The 20144-nt window shown below is 41.6% G+C and overlaps 1 protein-coding gene across 1 annotated transcript; it reads right to left on the bottom strand.

Annotated features, from left to right (window-relative positions):
- Positions 1-4793: 4793 nt before the first annotated feature.
- pdcl (phosducin-like) lies at positions 4794-16570 on the bottom strand. The gene is made up of 4 exons (XM_010864561.4): positions 16393-16570; positions 13276-13475; positions 12172-12353; positions 4794-6431 (listed from the first exon to the last, which is right to left on the bottom strand). The coding sequence occupies exons 2-4, from the start codon at positions 13448-13450 to the stop codon at positions 5877-5879; spliced, it is 912 nt and encodes a 303-aa protein (XP_010862863.1). The 5' UTR covers positions 13451-13475; positions 16393-16570; the 3' UTR covers positions 4794-5876.
- Between the last annotated feature and the right edge of the window lie 3574 nt (positions 16571-20144).

A 20144-nucleotide genomic window follows, 5' to 3' on the forward strand; every position in this document is an offset into this window, starting at 1 on the left:
TCGCACAATCCCCCGGCCGGTGTGGCGGCAACACAGTGGCCTTAGCCTTGGAAAAAACCGCAGCCAAGTCCCTGTATTCGGAGGGAATTGGCACGGCGGGAGCACTGTCTGGACTTTCCACCGAGGTCGAGCCAACGGAAACACCCAAACACCTACCTTGACACTTCCGCGACCACCCCGAAAGACTCTGACTAGACCAGGAGATGACGGGGTCATGTAGGGACAACCAAGGGAAACCCAAAACGACTGGGAACGTGGGTGAGTCGATGATATGGAATGAAAGGGTTTCGCTGTGACGGTCGCCGGTAACCATAAGGAGGGGAACAGTGCATCTAGTGACCAAACCTGACCCTAGTGGCCGGCTGTCCAAAGCTCTTACGGGCAGGGGGGTAGTGAGGACCTGAAGTGGTATGCGTGAACGCAGAGCAAAGGACCTATCCATGAAATTCCCAGCTGCGCCCGAGTCTACCAGCGCCTTACACTGGGAAAGCAGCGGAAAACCGGGGAACCTAACAGGGACAGTGCACATAGAGAGGGAAGAGGTAAGTGGCGAATGGGCATGTGCTACCTGGGGTGACGCGGAAGTGCCATGCCTGTCGCCTCTCGACTCGGGGAGGGAGGTGCAGTGTGGTGCAGTTGTACGGCCTCGCCTCCTCTTGGAGGCACTCCGCACCTGTCCTCCCCGACGTCTGCCCGGCAGTGCAGCCGCAGGGTGGAACGGGCGGGCCTCTTCCGGGGAAGTCCTCGGGCAGCCAGCAGGTTGTCGAGATGGATGGAAATGTCTACCAGCTGGTCGAGGGAGAGGGACACGTCTCGACAAGCTAGCTCCCTCCGGACGTCCTCGCAAAGGCTACACCGATAGTGGTCGATAAGAGCCCGCTCGTTCCACCCTGAACCCGCTGCCAGGGTCCGGAACTCCAGGGCGAACTCCTGCGCCGACCTCGTCCCCTGCCGCAGGTGGAACAGCCGTTCACCCGCCTCTCTCCCTTCGTGAGGATGGTCAAACACGGCTCGGAAGCGGCGGGTGAAATCGGCATAGCTGCCCTGGGTGGGCTGCTCGATGTTCCAGACGGCGGTGGCCCACTCCAGGGCTTTTCCGGACAGGCAGGAGACGAGTGAGGTGATCTTCTGGGCCTCGGTCGGCGCAGGGTGCATCGCCTGGAGCGCGATGTCCAGCTGTAACAGAAAACCCTGGCAGCGGTCCGCCGCCCCGTCGTTGTCCCTGGGTAGGGCCAGGTGCATAGGCCCTATGTTGGGCGACGCAGCTTGGGGAGGCGGAGAGACGGCCAGTGCTGCAGGGTTCTGCTGGCTCAGCTCTAGGCGCTGTACCGCTTTTAACACATTGTCCATTGCGGCGCCTAGGCTGGCCAGCATTGTAGAATGTATCTTCACCACCTCCGCAACACCGGCCTCGCCTGTGGCTCCTTGTGGCTCCATATCCTTTAGAGTATTTTGCAGGTGTGTAATTCTGTCACGTCTTCGGGGGGCGGATAAAGGAGGAGCAGGAGAATGGCGTGATCGTTATACAGTGTTTTTAATAGTTGTAACGTGAAATAGAATCGAAGCGTACACTGCTCTTTCTTATATACAGAGACAATTACACACAAAGACAGGGGGAGCAGAGGGAACATATATACTGGGGGGAAATGATGAGGATGAGGAACAGGTGCGCTAAACAGGACACAGGTGAAAAGCATGATGAGATGGACGATGGTGTCAGAAGGCCGGTGACGTCGAACGCCGGAGCCCGTCCGCTGCAGGGGGAGGTGAAGCAGCAGAGGGAGCAGTTGTCACATTATATGTCTTTAAGTTGGGGACTTTACCACATGCCAAAAGCCTCTGCACCCCCTTTCTTTGAAAAATATAACTTTTCCCAACTTTACAGCAAGCTACTATCTGTAGGGAACAAGGGAAAGGGAGGGCATAGGCCACTAATTCACATCGATCATACAGCATGCATAAATAAAGCTGGGTCAAAGAGCTGGTGTTAACACAAGTGGGCAAATAGCTCTAGGGATTCTAAGGCTTTTTGTGTGCGCATCAACTCTTCGATTTTATTTACAACCCTACTTACCCAACACTAACATATAAAATATGTTGTAGCATTGCAGTCCTTATTATGAAGCTAAATTGCTGACATTCTATCAGACTTGCTATGTTTATTCAGTGTTGATGTTAATGCAGTCTCTCTCTTTACAAAAGTCACCACACACTGTACATACACTACCGTTCAAAAGTTTGGGGTTACTTAGTAATGTCCTTTTTTTTGAAAGCAAAGAAAAATATTATAACAGCAAATTGAGCAGAAATACAGTGTAGACATTTAATGTTGTAAATGACTATTGTAGGAGGAAATGGATGATTTTCAATGGAATATCTACATACAGTAAAAAATGGCTAAAAGAAATGAAGGCTATTCCATGTGAGAAATTGTCAAGAAACTGTAGATCTCTTACAACGATTAACACTATTCCCTTCACAGAACAGAAAAGCCACATCTCAGACTGGCCAATAAAAGGAAAAGACTAAGATGGGTAAAAGGACGCAGACACTAGACAGAGGACGATTGGAAAAAAGTGCAACTCTAAGTTTGAGGTTTTCGGATCACGAAGAACATTTATGAGACGCAGACCAAATTAAAAGATGCTGGAGGAGTGCTTGATGCTATCTATCAAGCATGGTGGAAGCAGTGTGATGGTCTGGGTGATTAGCAGTGTGATTAGTGGTGGTAAAGTGGGAGAGTTGTACAGGGTAACAGGGATCTTGAAGAAGGAAGGCTATCACTCCATTTTGCAACACCATGCCATACCCTGAGGATGACACTTGATTGGAGCCAGTTTCCTCCTACAACATGGCAATAACCCAAAGCACTGCTCCAAACTATGCAAGAACTATTTAGGGAAGAAGCAGTCAGCTGGTATTCAGTCTATATTAGTGTGGCCTGTCACCGGATATTAATCCTATTTTGCTATTGTAGAAGCACCTTGACCATATGCAGGGTTAGGTAGGTTACTTTTTAAATGTAATCCTTACCAGTAACTTAACTTTTTGATTACTCAAACTCAGTAACGTTTACTTTTAATTCAATTGTTTTGAATTACTTTTAGATTACTTTAGATTACATATTAAGAGGCACTGGGAAACAAAAAGGAATAGCCTGTAACCAACTGAACATCTTTTGCGGGATCAATCAATGTTAGAGTTTACATAGCTGGCCAAAAACGGAATTAGCATTTTACCTTATGGGTTGTGTGGGCTACAGTGCCTTTGGGAATGGGTTTCTAAACCATTGCTTTTTGCATCAATATGATTGGGCTACATCTCTACATTACATGTTAAAGGTCTCAATCTTCCAGAATCTGACTTTTATCTAAACATAACCCAAAATCTAATGATGCATAAGCCTGTTCTGTTATTTGTGTTTTATTCATGTTTTTAATTGCTTCAAAACATTGTTGAAAAATAAATGGTAATTACCGAAAAGGGTATTGACATTGTGGTATATAATAGATTTTTGCGCATAAACTAAATCTGCCGTAGTCTGCTGATTTGCTCCACAACCAACTGTGTCAAAATGTTGCAGTAACCCCCTGCACGAATGTACGTTTGCAATTCCAGCATAGAAAAAAGATTAACCCGCGCGAACGTAACCTGCGGTTATTATGACCACCAGTGATGGATTTTCTCATACAACGTGTCATAATTATTTCGCACACTTATTCGAAGATTCTTTGATGAAATATGTTTGAAGGACACATTATTTCAGTTAAAAATCATTATTTCTAACCTAGTCAAAGACTATACTTCCTATTCATTTTGCTCTATTTCCTATTCAAACTCATTTCATGTGTTTTCAAGGAAGTGACCCAAAACTTTTGAACGGTGGAGTACGCATGCGTTTCTGTAACGTTAAAGCACACGAATTTGGAAGATTACTCTAAAATCGATATAGATTGATGAATACGAGGCAACAGTGCTGACGCAACATTCTCATTTGAGGGTACATGGTTTACTTTCTGTGACTCAATGCAATGGCAATATTTATAATTCAGTTACTTCTGAGCGTTGCACCTACAGTGAGGGAAGCTTTCTTTGTAGTAGCTTTTTACAGTACTGAAGATCAGCTCATAGACGCTTTGTTGTTTCATTCACTGTACGAATTAATGGGCTTGTTTTCTCTCTTTTGCAGGCATTAGTGCAGAGACCCATCTCCTGTTGGAGCACGCTCTGTGTGGACATGACGCACATGGTTCAGCCAGTCCCTTCCATGTAAACACACCCCTCTTTCTGCTAACTCTTCTTTGTATCACTTGTACCTGACCTATAGTGATATTTGGTATGTGTGTTATGCATCTCATAGTTTTCAGATGTTTAAACAGAACAACAATTTGGCATAATTTTAGTATTAGAGATTTTGGTGCATAAATGTGCATTCACTGTAATGGGCTGCTCCAATTCTGTAACTTTATTGTAAAGGATGTGTTAACAAAGGTTACCCAATTAAAAAAATATCCTCAACAGTGGAACCTGATAAGCTGTAAAAAAAGAAAGAAAACTGATGTTAAAAATGTCAAGTCTTCTAAAAGAAAGGGATGATGTAATCACTGGCTAGAATTAGTTTCCACCATTTAGTGAAAAGGTGCATGCTTTAAGAGAAAAGGGGATCTGAATGTCAATGTAGTCTCCCACAATATTAAAATGTGTCTGACAAAATTCAAATAAAATATACTAAAAGCTTCAACTATCGCTTTTTATCCTTCTAGGTTGTTACATAAAACGACACGGGGCGAACCTAAGTCAAAGAAAGCTCTTTATTTCATACATCATTTTATCAGGTTTGAAGTGATTAAACATATAAAAAGGTGTAAAACTAACAAAATGTCCCTATGAAAAGGTCATTTTCTACAGAGTAATTAAGTCTTTATAAACATGCACCACAGACTTTGGACCAGAAAAAAAACTATGCATTGTCACAAAAAACAAGTTAAAGCTACTGTATATTACATTTTTTCACTGAGTAATGTCTGCAAACCCTCACTCTGCATATAAAAAATGTAGGTATCAGTCTTGGTCCGTTATTTAACTTGTGAAAACTAACCTTCATGTGAGTACATTTAATGATTAAGGGAATGTGATAAACTCAATACATTGTGACAAGCTCAAATAAAGTTATTTCCACTGCTGATTAAAGAATATCCTTCTCATCATGGACTGATTTAGACCTGGGACAGCAGGTGGGTGCAAATAATTTATATGGTAGAAAAGCAGTACTTCAGACCTCCAGGCTCAGTTTTGAATACCGCTGAACTTGGGTGTTTTTTGCAGTCATTTATTATATTACACTGATAGCCAACAGCATGTTCTCAAGTACACGCATTGTTAGTTTGAAATGGAGTGACTCAACATGCAATTGCTTCATGTCAAAAATTCTGAAGAATTATACTTTCAAGGTCTCAAATTCGTACGCACAAAATCACAGGTTGAGTCTCACTTTTTCAAAAATCTCTACCGCTACCAAGCACAAGCTAGCCCAAAGGTGATGGTCATCTCTAGCTTCCAAAGTCATTAAGTCAAAAACCTTGCTTATTACCACAAAATATCTTTAAAATAAATTCTAAGTATACACTAATAAAACTTAACATTACCATATAATCAATTGACTGCTGCTTTGTTAACTGAATTTGGTAGTGTAGAACATACTATTGAATGTCCTGTAAGAGTATTCAGTAGTCTCCATTTTAGCTGCAGGTGACAACCACATATAAGTACAAAGGGGCTCCTTGCTGTCAACAATGTGTACATTGCAGCTCTACTCTGACGTCTGTACAATGAGGCTCTAGTAGTCGGTCTACTCTGTATGTGCAAAACTATGTTCTCTAATCTATGTCGAGGTCGGAGTCGTTGTCACTTAGTGTGATGGCTCCATCTCGGATGGTTTTAGCAACAAAGACCGGTTTGTCTGGCAGGAGCCCATACTCCTGGAGCAGCGCCTCCACGTCCACAGCGTAGAAGTCCTCTCCTAGTTGGTCTGTGATGCGCACAAAGTTCCCAATCAGGTCTCCTCCTTTGTACACCAGTAGGGCTGGCAATGCGCTACCCCTGAATTGGGCACTCGTGCCGATAGCGGAGCCACGTACGCTACAGAATTTAACTAGAGGGTATTCCTGCGCCAAACACAGCAGGCTGCCTGTCATAGCCTCGCAGGCGGGCACCTCACCCTCATAAATGTGAATCATGACAAGGCAGGTCTTATCCTCCTTGTCCACCGCCTCCAGAAACTCTTCGCCGCTTCTGAGCTCGTATACCTGTTCGAAATGCTTGCCACGGTAAACCTTCCGGCGCATCTCCTCAATGCGCTGCTTCCTGTACTGCTGGAGGAAGTCCTCGTCATCATCGTCCTCCTGGAGCATGTTGTACTCCTGCATGGTCATCTGAGGGACAAGGATGAAACACAAACACATACTTAACTTCTGAGGGAATATTCTCATTTCGCCCCCCGCTATGAAATCAGAGAGGGGAATGTAAATCAGCCTGATTTTAACTAATTTCAAAGGGTGAATGATGAGTCTTGCCATAAATGAAAGTGCTTCAACAAGCATGTCTACAAAGAGAGCTGAATGCAATTTTTGCTTTCATATTAGAACTTTCAATAAACCAGCTACTATTGAATAATAAACATTACGTGGGCATGGTTTGGCACAAATCAGTAAAGGAATTTCATATTTACAAAATGTTATAAACACTGTCAAAACAACATATGGTGGCCTTAAAATCTAAGCTGCTACCTGCGATGTACATATACCACTGCTGCATGAGTTTCAGCAGACTCTCTTTCCCATAGTCTCTTCTATATCCAAAAGCACAAAATGCTACAAAAAATATTTTGAAAAGACAAAACATATGCAAGACCACACAGTGGTGCCATAAAGAACAAGGTATATATTGATCTGTTTAACTCAATTATGAAATTTGGCAAGCATGCCCATGGATGAGTCTCGCTAACCAATGCAACCAACAGCTGGGAAGATATTGACTAATCATGTGTGAATGATACAACAGATTCAAAACGTACATAATTACAATGATTGGCCCAGGGGGCAGAGTATAATTTATCATTTACCAAAATATATTCATGTTACAGTTAAATAATGAATATGTGCTTGAAGTGCAGTCTCTAATCTTTAATAAGAGGGTATACACATCCAAATTGGAATAAAAGTTAAGGAATTACAGCTCTTTAATATGTAGCACCCTCTTTTTCAAGGGTCCAAAAGTAATTGGACAATTGACTCAAACGCTGTTTCATGGACAGGTGTGGGTTATTCCTTTGTTATTTTTTGATTCCAGGTGTGGCATTCGCATTTGGAAACTGTTGCTATGAACCCACAACATGAGGTCAAATGAGCTCTCAATGCAAGTGAAACAGGCCATCCAGAGATTGCAGGAACATTAGGAGTGGCCATTACATTCTGAGAAAAAAAAGGCACTGGTGAGCTTTGCAACACAAAAAGGCCCGGATGCCCACAGAAGACAACAGTGGTGGATGACTGTAGGATCCTTTCCATGGTAAAGAAAAACCCCTTCACAACATCCAGCCAAGTGAAGAATATTCTCCAGGAGGTAGACATATTATTATCCTAGTCAACCATAAAGAGAAAACTTCACAAGTGAAATACAGAGGGTTCGCCACAAGGTCCAAACCATTCATATGCCTCAAGAATAGAAAGACCAGATTAAACAAAAAACATCTAAAAAGCCAGCCCAGTTCTGGAACAGCATTCTTTGTACAGATGAATCTTAGATCAACCTGTACCAGAAAGATAGGAAGAAAAAAGTATGTAGAAGGCTTGGAATAGCTACGAATGCCAGTGTCGGGCTGATACTAGGCTCATGTACTTGTACTCACGTGAAAACATTAAGTGAAACTTGATGGTTGAGTCACCTCTGGCAGCAAAAGTATAGAATATAGAACTCAATATAGTAATTATAGATTGGTAGAGCGGGAAGAAGGAGATGTCAGCAAAGACACAAGTAAAGCAGTTTACAAGCTCTGCTAAACTGTCAAGAGGGGGAAAGGAAAAACACTAATTTAACAGAAGCAATCTGATCAAACATCTTCAGACACAACACAGCGCAGATTTTAAGGAGCATACTAATGCTAGCCGCACATAACCACAACAAAAGCTAACTTTGTAGCAAACACTGGAGAAGCTAAATAAAATGTCCAGAAACATCCCACGGGCAGAAAAAAAAAAATTAGCAGAGGCTCTTGCGGAGTTCATTGCACCTGATGACCAGCCATTGTCGGTTGTTGATAATGTGGGATTTTTATGTTAATAGTCATTTTTGAGAGAATACTGCCGTATTAAAGCTGCACTAGTTAGGATTTTTTAGGTAAAACTTTTGCAATTACTCACCGGTCAGATAACGAAATAGAGAATTAGTTCAGAATAATATGAAAAATACAATTACCTGTTCCAAAAAAAACTGTGCCAAATCAGAGTTCAACTTTATTCTTAGCTAATTTTCACTTATGGTTCCTGGTTGCCAGCTATAGAAAGCTAGTTTAAGTATTTTGCTTCTTTGCAGTTTTCTTAGTGTATGTAGTCTTTCAGCCCATCATGCGTATTATTAACATGATATTAGTATTACATTTTTTTAAATGTCATGGTTATCGTCAATACTGGTATATTGCAACACCCCTACTTTGTACTTCAAGTACGTACTTCGCAGAGAAATGATCAGTCTATAATTTTAATGGTAGGTTTATTTGAACAGTGAGAGACAGAATAAAAACAAGAAAATCCAGAAAAACGCATGTCAAAAATGTTATAAATTGATTAGCATTTTAATGAGTGAAATAAGTATTCGACCCCTCTGCAAAACATGACTTAGTACTTGGTGGCAAAACCCTTGTTGGCAATCACAGAGGTCAGATGTTTCTTGTATTTGGCCACCAGGTTTGCACACATCTCAGGAGGGATTTTGTCCCACTCCTCTTTGCAGATCTTCTCCAAGAAGATCTGCAACTCGAACCTTCTCACCCAAGATTTGACGATACATGGCCACGTCCATCGTCTCTTTGATGCGGTGAAGTGGTCCTGTCCCCTTAGCAGAAAAACATCCCCAAAGCATAATGTTTCCATCTCCATGTTTGACAGTGGGGAAAATGTTCTTGGGGTCATAGGCAGCATTCATCCTCCTCCAAACACACCGAGTTGAGTTGATGCCAAAGAGCTAGATTTTGGTCTCATCTGACCACAACACTTTCATCCAGTTCTCCTCTGAATCATTCAGATGTTCATTGGCAAACTTCTGACGGGCCTGTACTTGTGCTTTCTTGAACAGGGGGACCTTGCGGGCGCTGCAAGATCTCAGTCCTTCACAGCGTAGTGTGTTACCAATTGTATTCTTGGTGACTATGGTCCCAGCTGCCTTTAGATCATTGACAAAATCCTCCCATCTAGTTCTGGGCTGATTCCTCAACATTCTCATGATCACTGGAACTCCACAAGGTGAGATCTTGCTTGGAGCCCTCATTTCTTTGTCAGTGGGGAAACCTACAAAATCAGCAGGGGATTAAAGAAATGTTTCCCTCACTGTAAGTACTGTTTAGCGTAGAGTAAGCTAGTATGCCAGTATTAGGACACACTAACTTGTATCTCAACATTAGATCATTTTGTCACGCAATAACATAACGCCAAGTTTGAATATTTAGCTAGACAGCACTAAGCATTGTGTTAAACTGACTAACATTTCTTATGAAGTTTACTTCCACCACAAATATCATCTATGAACTGTATGGCTTTTGCCAATGGCCGTTTTAATAGCTTATTTACCTGAAATAGGAAATCTTACTACTTGGAAATATCATGAGAAATGAGCAATTGCTAGTGAGACTGAAGACAGACTTTACACTAACAAAGCTCTCATTTCATGGCACAACAATGTTAGTTTTTCCTTCGTGAATGACATTGATACAATAACTATCAATATACAGTGGGGAGAACAAGTATTTTATACACTGCCGATTTTGCAGGTTTTCCTACTTGTATGTAGTGGTCTGTAATTTTTATCATGGGTACACTTAAAAAATCCAGAAAATCACATTGTATGATTTTTAAATAATTCATTTGCATTTATTGCATGACATAAGTATTTGATCATCTACCAACCAGTAAGAATTCCGTCTCTCACAGACCTGTTAGTTTTTCTTTAAGAAGCCGTCCTGTTCTTCACTCATTACCTGCATTAACTGCAACTGTTTGAACTACTTTTGTCCACACACTCAATCAAACAAGCAGACTCCAACATCTCCACAATGGCCAAGACCAGAGAGCTGTGTAAGGACATCAGGGATAAAATTGTAGACCTGCACAAGGCTGGGATGGGCTACAGGACAATAGGCAAGCAGCTTGGCGAGAAGGCAACAACTGTTGGCGCAATTTAAAAAAATGGAAGAAGTTCATGATGACGGTCAACCTCCCTCAGTCTGGGGCTCCATGCAAGATCTCACCTCGTGGGGCATTAATGATCATGAGGAAGGTGAGGGATCAGTCCAGAACTATACGGCAGGACCTGGTCAATTACCTGAAGAGAGCTGGGACCACAGTCTCAAAGAAAACCATTAGTAACATGGATTAAAATAGAGATTTTTGGTCTAAACTCCACTCGCCACGTTTGGAGGAAGAAGAAGGATGAGTACAACCCCAACACCATCCCAACCATGAAGCATGGAGGTGGACACATAATTTTTTGGGTATGCTTTTCTGCAAAGGGGACAGGATGACTGCACCGTATTGAGGGGAGGATGGATGGGGCCATGTATCGCGAGATCTTGGCCAACAACCTCCTTCCCTAAATAAGAGCATTGAAGATGGGTCGTGGTTGGGTCTTCCAGCATGACAACGACCCGAAACACACAGCCAGGGCAACTAAGGAGTGGCTCAGTAAGAAGCTTTGCAAGGTCCTGGAGTGGCCTAGCCAGTCTCCATACCTGAACCCAATAGAAAATCTTTGGAGGGAGCTGAAGGTCTGTATTGCCCAGCAACAGCCCCGAAACCTGAAGGATCTGGAGAAGGTCTGTATGAAGGAGTGGGCCAAAATCCCTGCTGCAGTGTGTGCAAACCTGGTCAAGAACTACAGGAAACGTATGATTTGCAACTACAGGAAACTCTTTAATTGCAAACAAAGGTTTCTGTACCAAATATTAAATTCTGCTTTTCTGATGTATCAAATACTTGTCATGCAATAAAATGCTAATCAATTACTTAAAAATCATACAATGTGATTTTCTGGATTTTTGTTTTAGATTCCGTCACTCACAGTTGAAGACTACCTATGATAAAAATGACATACTTCTGCATGCTTTGTAAGTGGGAAAACCTGCAAAATAGGCAGTGCATCCCCACTGTATGTGACAATAACTGAAAAAGTGTAAAGACAAGAGAATAGGGGAAACACCAGAACCCGGTCCACAACATGTTTATAGGGGACAACATTTTGGGTTTTTTACTGAAAATATACTATCAAGTGCAACTTTGAGTACTTGGCATCGGTACACGGTACCAGCAAGTACTAAAATATAAGTACTCATACTTGTACTGAGTCTGGTATCGGTGCATCCCTATTTAAGGCAAATAAGTGGAATATTCTGCGGTGTCCGAGTCAATCACCTGATCTCAATACGATCGAGCATGCACTTCACTTGCTGAAGACAAAACTTAAGGCAGAAAGACCCACAAACAAACATCAACTGAAGACAGCTGCAGTAAAGAACTGGCAAAGCATCAAAAAGGAGGAAACCCAGCGTTTGGTGATGTCCACTCGATTCTTGACAAAGTATTAAAAATGAAAATGTTATTTATGATTATGTTCATTTGTCCAATTACATTTGAGCCCCTGAAATACGGGGACTGTGTATGAAACTGGTTGCAATTCCTAAACATTTAATACGTTATTTTTGTTCAACCCTTTGAATTAAAGCTGAAAGTCTGCACTTCAAGTTGCATTGCGGTTGTTTCATTCCAAATCTATTGTGGTGGCGTACAGAGCCATAATGATGAAAATTGTGTCAGTGTCCAAATATTTCTGGACCTAACTGTATGTTAATTGGTATTTGTCACTATTATATTGCAAAACATCCTGTATCTCAACCCCTTCATCACTCACCTTGTGTTGGATCTTGTCTTGCATCTCCATTTGTTTAATGGTGTCTGCTTCATCGTCGAGGTCAGAGCGGCAGGTCATGGAAAGTTTCTTGATGAGTCTCTCCATCTCTTCTTTCTGCTCCTGCCTTTGTTCTACCTTCAGCTGCTTGTACTTTCTCCAGTCGTTTATCACCCCCTTTGGCCCTGCATGAACAAGCACTATTCTTTATCTAAGTTCCCAAGTACTGACACAGTACTACAACACATTTTCATAGTAGGTTTGCTAGACCAAAAAAAAACTATAATATTCAACTAGCTGCCATCAACATTTCAGAGATCTTGGTTATGTTTCAACTTGAAATACAGCCCACATTCCCAGTAATAAGAGTAGCATTTTCATTTTAAACAATAATTTAGACATAAAGAAAGTTAGGAACATGAATACTGAAGAGAGCTAAGATATAGTTTGAATATTCATAAATTCATGTAAAAAACATTGACCGCAAGATGTAACTTAGGGCTGTCCCCAACAAAGATTTTTTTGGGCAGAAATTCGACTAATCCCTCTTTGCTGTCATGCATGCCAGGTGCTGTTTGCTATTGCCATGGTTGTCCATTATTCAACTCTTGATTGGTCAACAGCAATGTAGGAATTTGTACCAGATAATGAAACAACTGGAGGATGCCAAGTTCATAATGAGATTCTATTTTTTTCTTTAAATCTCATATTTTCACCACTGGCCCGATTGTGACTGAGTTTCTAGTTTTACTAGTCCCGACGTGACATTTTACTGGCCCTGGGCTATCGGATCACCATTATTGTCGTGACCTGGTAATGGATTATGCTCAAATCGCCCTTAGCAATGGACGGGTACAAGAGGGAATCGGAAAGGTGTCACGTGGTCATTCGACCGCTCAACAAAAAATAATCTTATTGGACCAACAACCTACTGACCTAACAATAAAGGGCTTCATTGCCCAAATCTTGAATCATCCCTTCATTTTTAATTATTACATTCAAATATTCACTAGGTTCACTAGGTTTCGCAAGGAATGACTCATGCAAAATTCTTGAGTTTACAAATGTATGCATCACCACATCGTAAACTCCAGGTGTGTGTATTACCTGTGTTGATGGCACTGCCATCAACGCTGTATTCTAACTCGGGCTCCAATACGTCTGGGTTGCGGATAGTCTTGTTCTCCCCGTCATCATCCTCCTTGTCGCTACCCTCATCCTCACTGCTGCTGTAGTAGTACTGCAGTTTTTCTCCCAGGAGCTTATCGTCCAATGTTGTCATGACTGCACACCTAATGACTGCACACCTAAGTGAAAAAGAGTTCAGTTGTTTGGGAGAGGATTGAGGCAGACAAGCCATGATCAAATAAATACTTTGAACAGTCAAATAAGGTAAACATGATGATGTAATGTTTCAGTGCTACTGTACTTGGTAGGGTCATTATTACAATTCCTAGTCATTAATTACACTCACCTAAAGGACTATTAGGAACACCATACTAATACTGTGTTTGACCCCCTTTCGCCTTCAGAACTGCCTTAATTCTACATGGCATTGATTCAACAAGATGCTGAAAGCATTCTTTAGAAATGTTGGCCCATATTGTTGACCCATCCAGGGCACGAAGCTCCCGTTCCACCACATCCCAAAGATGCTCTATTGGGTTGAGATCTGGTGACTGTGGGGGCCATTTCAGTACAGTGTACAATTTGAAATGAAATCGAGCTTTGTGACATGTTGCATTATCCTGCTGGAAGTAGCTATCAGAGGATGGGTACATCATGGTCATAAAGGGATGGACATGGTCAGAAACAATGCTCAGGTAGGCCATGGCATTTAAACAATGCCCAATTGGCACTAAGGGGCCTAAAGTGTGCCAAGAAAACATCCCCCACACCATTACACCACCACCACCAGCCTGCACAGTGGTAACAAGGCATAATGGATCCATGTTCTCATTCTGTTTACGCCAAATTGTAGTGGAGATGAGTGGTACCCGGTGGGGTCTTCTGCTGTTGTAGCCCATCCGCCTCAAGGTTGTGCGTGTTGTGGCTTCACAAATGCTTTGCTGCATACCTCGGTTGTAACGAGTGGTTATTTCAGTCAAAGTTGCTCTTCTATCGGCCCATTCTCCTCTGACCTCTAGCATCAACAAGGCATTTTCGCCCACAGGACTGCCGCATACTGGATGTTTTTCCCTTTTTACACCATTCTTTGTAAAACCTAGAAATGGTTGCACGTGAAAATCCCAGTAACTGAGCAGATTGTGAAATACTCAGACCGGCCCGTCTGGCACCAACAACCATGCCACGCTCAAAATTGCTAAAATCACCTTTCTTCTGACATTCAGTTTGGAGTTCAGGAGATGGTCTTGACCAGGACCACACCCCTAAATGCATTGAAGCAACTGCCATGTGATTGGTTGATTAGATAATTGCATTCATGAGAAATTTAACAGGTGTTCCTAATAACCCTTTAGGTGAGTGTATATTATCTTATTATGACTAACATGGCTAATCAAAGAGACTTTCTTATTGAGAAAATGTAATTGAGAGCTCATGGTAAATCCATGCATTGAACATACAAGGATATATCTTGTTTTGACAAGTTAACCTAGCATAGCTACATCATTTACACTTAGCCGTAACTATTGACAGGCTGGATTTAAATAAGAAATGGGCAATCCAAACTTTAGAATGCCAGTTACATAGTCTAATCATAGTTCATTTACATAATACCTATTTACAGTAAGTCTACAGGACATGCTTACACAAACGTCATGCCATAAATATTAGTACACCAAAGCAACAAACATCTGCACTAAACACATAACGTCAACATCGTTTAAGACTATGGGCAGAGGGAATGGGGCAAGGAGACCATTAGGCTTACCACCTGTATAATAGATTAACGCAAATTTAATATGTGGCTCGGGAAAGGGAAGTTTGGGGTCCCCTGCTGGAGCTGCTGCCCCAGCGACCCGATACGGATAAACGGATGAAGATGAGATGAAATTTAATCTCTCCGGATTAAAAAACACATTTCAAAACAAAATGACCTAAATAGTCTACCAAGGGCGAAGCTTTTGACCCAGTCAGTCCCAATATAAACAACACAAACCCCCACCAGCATTAATCCGTTTCACTGCCGCAATAAATCCCACGTTGCTAGGTTAAGCCAATAGCACAGATGGAGCTTGCGTGAGCAGGGGCCTGTTTAGGTTAACTCAAAATTATCCGTGTAAATATATGCAAATTTAAGATAACCTGCATTTATCACAGCAGTGAATACTCAGGCCGACTTGGCAGGGTTAAGATAATGTAGTTCCCTATTAACAATACTGTATTTCTCTATTTATAGATAGCTTCAGTCTAGTTAGCTACAACTTTATAATGCCGAATACACAGGCTTTGACAGGCAACGACGTCATTAAACATATACTGACTGTACTGTAGGAGACTAACTACAAACAGATCATAATAAAATAACAGTTACAACAGATGTACAGATACCCTACGTTACTGTGAAAAATAAATATTGCCTGGCAGATAAATTATAATATCCAACGAACGTTAGCCCAAAAGAAATGTTCGCGTATTACACACACACACACACACACACACACACACACACACACACACACACACACACACACACACACACACACACACACACACACACACACACACACACACATATATATATTTATAATACGCGAAAAATTATATTAATATATATTTATTAAAATTCAACCGTCTTTGCTTAAGCTTTCAGAAAGGAATCACACAACAAGCTCATCTAGTAGGTAGCTAGTTTAGTTAGCCAAGACCACAGGCGCTGAACCTGAAAAAGAACTTAATCAGCTAGCCTACTTTCGTTTGCTAGCTATGTACTGTAACTTTTTTTCATGATTAGGCCATGGTAGGATGGTTTAATAAGAAATGGTCGGTCCATTTTCCCACTACCTTCTAACTAGCTAGTCAGATATTGTATATACCAGTCTACATATTTCCAACCTTTTAACAACGTTACTCTTCAGGCTAGCGAGCAGACGCTAGCTCAAACATTCAGTAGCCTGCTTCTGTCTAGAAACGAATTCAGTATTATTTGTGATGATCTATTCAAACATTGAAATGCAGTCATACGCGTTAGATAATTTCACAAATAAAGTTAAGGAGAATAGCCAACCATCCAACTATTTTAGCGACCTAGTTTGGCCTTACCTCAATTGTATTACAAGCTATTCCAGCGTTTCCAATCCTACCCTAGCGTAAACATAAAAACATAATCCGTTTAGAGGCCAAGTATCCAGTTACAGCCAGGCTTCCCGTGACTGATATTCAGCCAATCAAATGAAAAAGTAGCTCCCTTTCATAAAACATGAGTCGTGGTTATGACCTTGCTAGTTTCGTTGTAGTCCCGTTGACAGGGTTGGTGCCTTTGAGAAATGTTAGGGATTTTGTAAATAAATATATACGCAATGAAATAATTAAATAAAAAGGGAAATATAATATATCATTTAAATGATAATATAAAAGAATGAATACAACTCATTTAACATATTTAATAGTGTGTTTCTACATGAATTATTTCACAATTTAATATTTCATGATTTATTCATTTCATGGTTGCAGTCAATGTGAAATCTGTCATTTTTGATTCCGTCATTGAATCTGTCACATTCACCATCAAAGTTAGAAGGGCGGGGTCTACCGAATACTGTTTTTTGATCAGTGTCTTGTATCATTAGATTAGCGTCATGCTGGCAACATTAGAGATTCCGTAGCAACAATAAGACTTCCGGTTTTCGGATTTTGTCTTCAAAATAGAAGTCCGCGGTAAAACGCGATTTTAATAATATTAAATGTATCGATTTTGACACTTTGCTTAGTGTATATGGTAACATTTTATTGTAGGAAATGTTCAGGAGACTCTGTACAGAGATTATATGTAAAGAAATCAAGGGGCACTGTGTATTTGCAATTGTTGCTGGCATTTTACTCCACCCATACCATTGGCCACATTCCAAATTGCTGAATGGGCTTTAGATCCATTATTCCTTTTGTTAACGGAGGTGATTATCACCACTTGGTGATTACTTAACCATTCAGCCAATGATCTAATGTAGTTGTCAATTACTTATAGTAAATGGCCATTAGTCTGCTGTATCACCTTTAGAGATGTAGATGTAGGATTTTATCTGTAAAAATATAAAATGTATGTTTAATGTGTGAATGTGATACTGAAAAGAAAGGGTATGTTTGCATACTTTCTCTGTAAGAAATGTTGTTGTTCCAGTTTTTAGCTCCATCAGAACAGTACCAAATGTCTTTACTACTGAAAACACCAACATGTAATTACAGTGGGGCAAAAAAGTATTTATTCAGCCACCAATTGTGCAAGTTCTCCCACTTAGAAAAATGAGAGAGGCCTGTAATTTTCATCATAGGTACACTTCAACTATGAGAGACAAAATGAGAAAAAAAAATCAGAAAATTACATTGTAGGATTTTTAATGAATTTATTGGTAAATTCCTCGGTAAAATAAGTATTTGGTCACCTACAAACAAGCAAGATTTCTGGCTCTCACAGACCTGTAACTTCTTCTTTAAGAGGCTCCTCGGTCCTCCACTCGTTACCTGTATTAATGGCACCGGTTTGAACTTGTTATCAGTATAAAAGACACCTGTCCACAACCTCAAACAGTCACACTCCAAACTCAACTATGGCCAAGACCATTGAGCTGTCAAAGGACACCAGAAACAAAACTGTAGACCTGCACCAGGCTGGGAAGACTAAATCTGCAATAGGTAAGCAGCTTGGTGTGAGGAAATCAACTGTGGGAGCAATTATAAGAAAATGGAAGACATACAAGACCACTGATAATCTCCCTCGATCCGGGGCTCCATGCAAGATCTCACCCGTGGGGTCAAAATGATCACAAGAACGGTGAGCAAAAATCCCAGAACCACCAGGGGGGATCTAGTGAATTACCTGCAGAGAGCTGGGAACAAAGTAACAAAGGCTACCATCAGTAACACACTACGCCGCCAGGGACTCAAATCCTGCAGTACCAGACGTGTCCCCCTGAATGGGGCCATGTATCGTGAGATTTTGAGTGAAAACTTCCTTCCATCAGCAAGGGCATTGAAGATGAAACATGGCTGGGTCTTTCAGCATGACAATGATCCCAAACACACCGCCCAGGCAAGGAAGGAGTGGTGTCATAAGAAGCATTTCAAGGTCCTGGAGTGGCCTAGCCAGTCACCAAATCTCAACCCCACAGAAAATCTTTGGAGGCAGTTGAAAGTCTGTGTTGCCCAGCGACTATAAAATGAACTTGTGCTATAGTTATCCAAAACATCCTTTCAGTTGCCAGGTAGCATCTCGTTCACAAATCTCTCATTTGATAGGCCTGTAATATATAACCAGGTTAGTAGGACCAACCCCATTTGCAGACAGTCCTTGTTTGGACTCTGCTTGGATCAGCTTACATTTGTACTGAATCACTGTTAAAGCTTTTTAAGAGGCTTTGTTTCTTCATCAGGTTGGCAATTTCTTCTCAAATTGTTGGTTTTGCTGTTTGATTCATGTTGGTATGCATATGTTGTTAATTTCATTTGCCTGAGCAAAATTCTGAATGATTGAATGATTTTTATAGCCAAATGTAGAGGCAGAAAATCAATACACACAGCTTCTCCTTATTGGCTTATTTAGATTATTTACAATAAAACTCTTAAAAAGCAACTGCCATGTGATTGGTTGATTAGATAATTGCATTAATGAGAAATTGAACAGGTGTTCCTAATAATCCTTTAGGTGAGTGTATTATCATCTCCTTGCCTTAGTGGATAACATTGTCCCCATGCCAAATCAGGCTGATTCCACTGGTCGATCTACCATGGCTTTTGGCTTCATGTCCACTCCTGGAGCAAGAGCTTCACATCTGATGGCAGATGTTCGTTACCCAGAGGCCTCGTCCCAGTCATAGTATGTCTGATCATTCCTAGTAACAACCTTGAAGCCAGCCCATCCATCTCCCAGGCAATTACCAAGAACTACTGGCCCTGGAGTATGAAACCCAGGCATGGGATCTTGATGCGACTTACAGATGGGAGACGTCCAGGGCCTTCCGGGCCCTATGAGCAGTGGCCAAAAAGATTGAGACGCCAATTATGGATACCCTGATCAAGGTCACTTTGTTTAAGGAAATACAGGTAATCGATACAACTAGACCCCGTTGTGCTGGGGTTCAAACTCCTCTTTGGAGATCTTCTCCAAGTCATTAAGAAATCGAGGCTGACATTACGGCAACTCAAACCTTCAGCTCCTTTCACAGATTTTCTGGAGACTGGTTAGGCCACTCCAGGACCTTAATGTGCTTCTTCTTGAGCCACTCCTTTGTTGCCTTGGAAGTGTGTTTTGGGTCATTGGCATGCTGGAATACCCATCCATGACCCATTTTCAATGCCCTGGCTGAGAGAAGGAGGTTCTCACCCAAGATTTGACGGTACATGGCCACGTCCATCGTCCCTTTGATGCAGTGAAGTTGTCCTGTCCCCTTAGCAGAAAAACACCCCCAAAACATAATGTTTCCACCTCCATGTTTGACGGTGGGGATGGTGTTCTTGGGGTCATAGGCAACATTCATCCTCCTCCAAACACGGCAAGTTGAGTTGATGCTCGATTTTGGTCTCATCTGACCACAACACTTTCACCCAGTTCTCCTCTGAATCATTCAGATGTTCATTGGCAAACTTCAGACGGCATGTACATGTGCTTTCTTGAGCAGGGGGTCTTTGCGGGCGCTGCAGGATTTCAGTCCTTCACGGCGTAGTGTGTTACCAATTGTTTTCTTGGTGACTATGGTCCCAGCTGCCTTGAGATCATTGACTAGTTCTGGGCTGATTTCTCACCGTTCTCATGATCATTGTAACTCCACGAGGTGAGATCTTGCATGGAGCCCCAGACCGAG

This window comes from Esox lucius, chromosome 14 (assembly GCF_011004845.1).
Source record: "Esox lucius isolate fEsoLuc1 chromosome 14, fEsoLuc1.pri, whole genome shotgun sequence".
NCBI classification, from domain to species: domain Eukaryota; kingdom Metazoa; phylum Chordata; class Actinopteri; order Esociformes; family Esocidae; genus Esox; species Esox lucius.

Coding starts and splice junctions, on each gene's coding strand:
- pdcl (XM_010864561.4), bottom strand. CDS start 13,450: ATGACAACATTGGACGATAAGCTCCTGGGAGAAAAACTGCAGTACTAC. Junction 12,354..13,275: donor TGGCAGTGCCATCAACACAG/GTAATACACACA, acceptor TTGTTCATGCAG/GGCCAAAGGGGGTGATAAAC. Junction 6,432..12,171: donor AAGACAAGATCCAACACAAG/GTGAGTGATGAA, acceptor CTTGTCCCTCAG/ATGACCATGCAGGAGTACAA.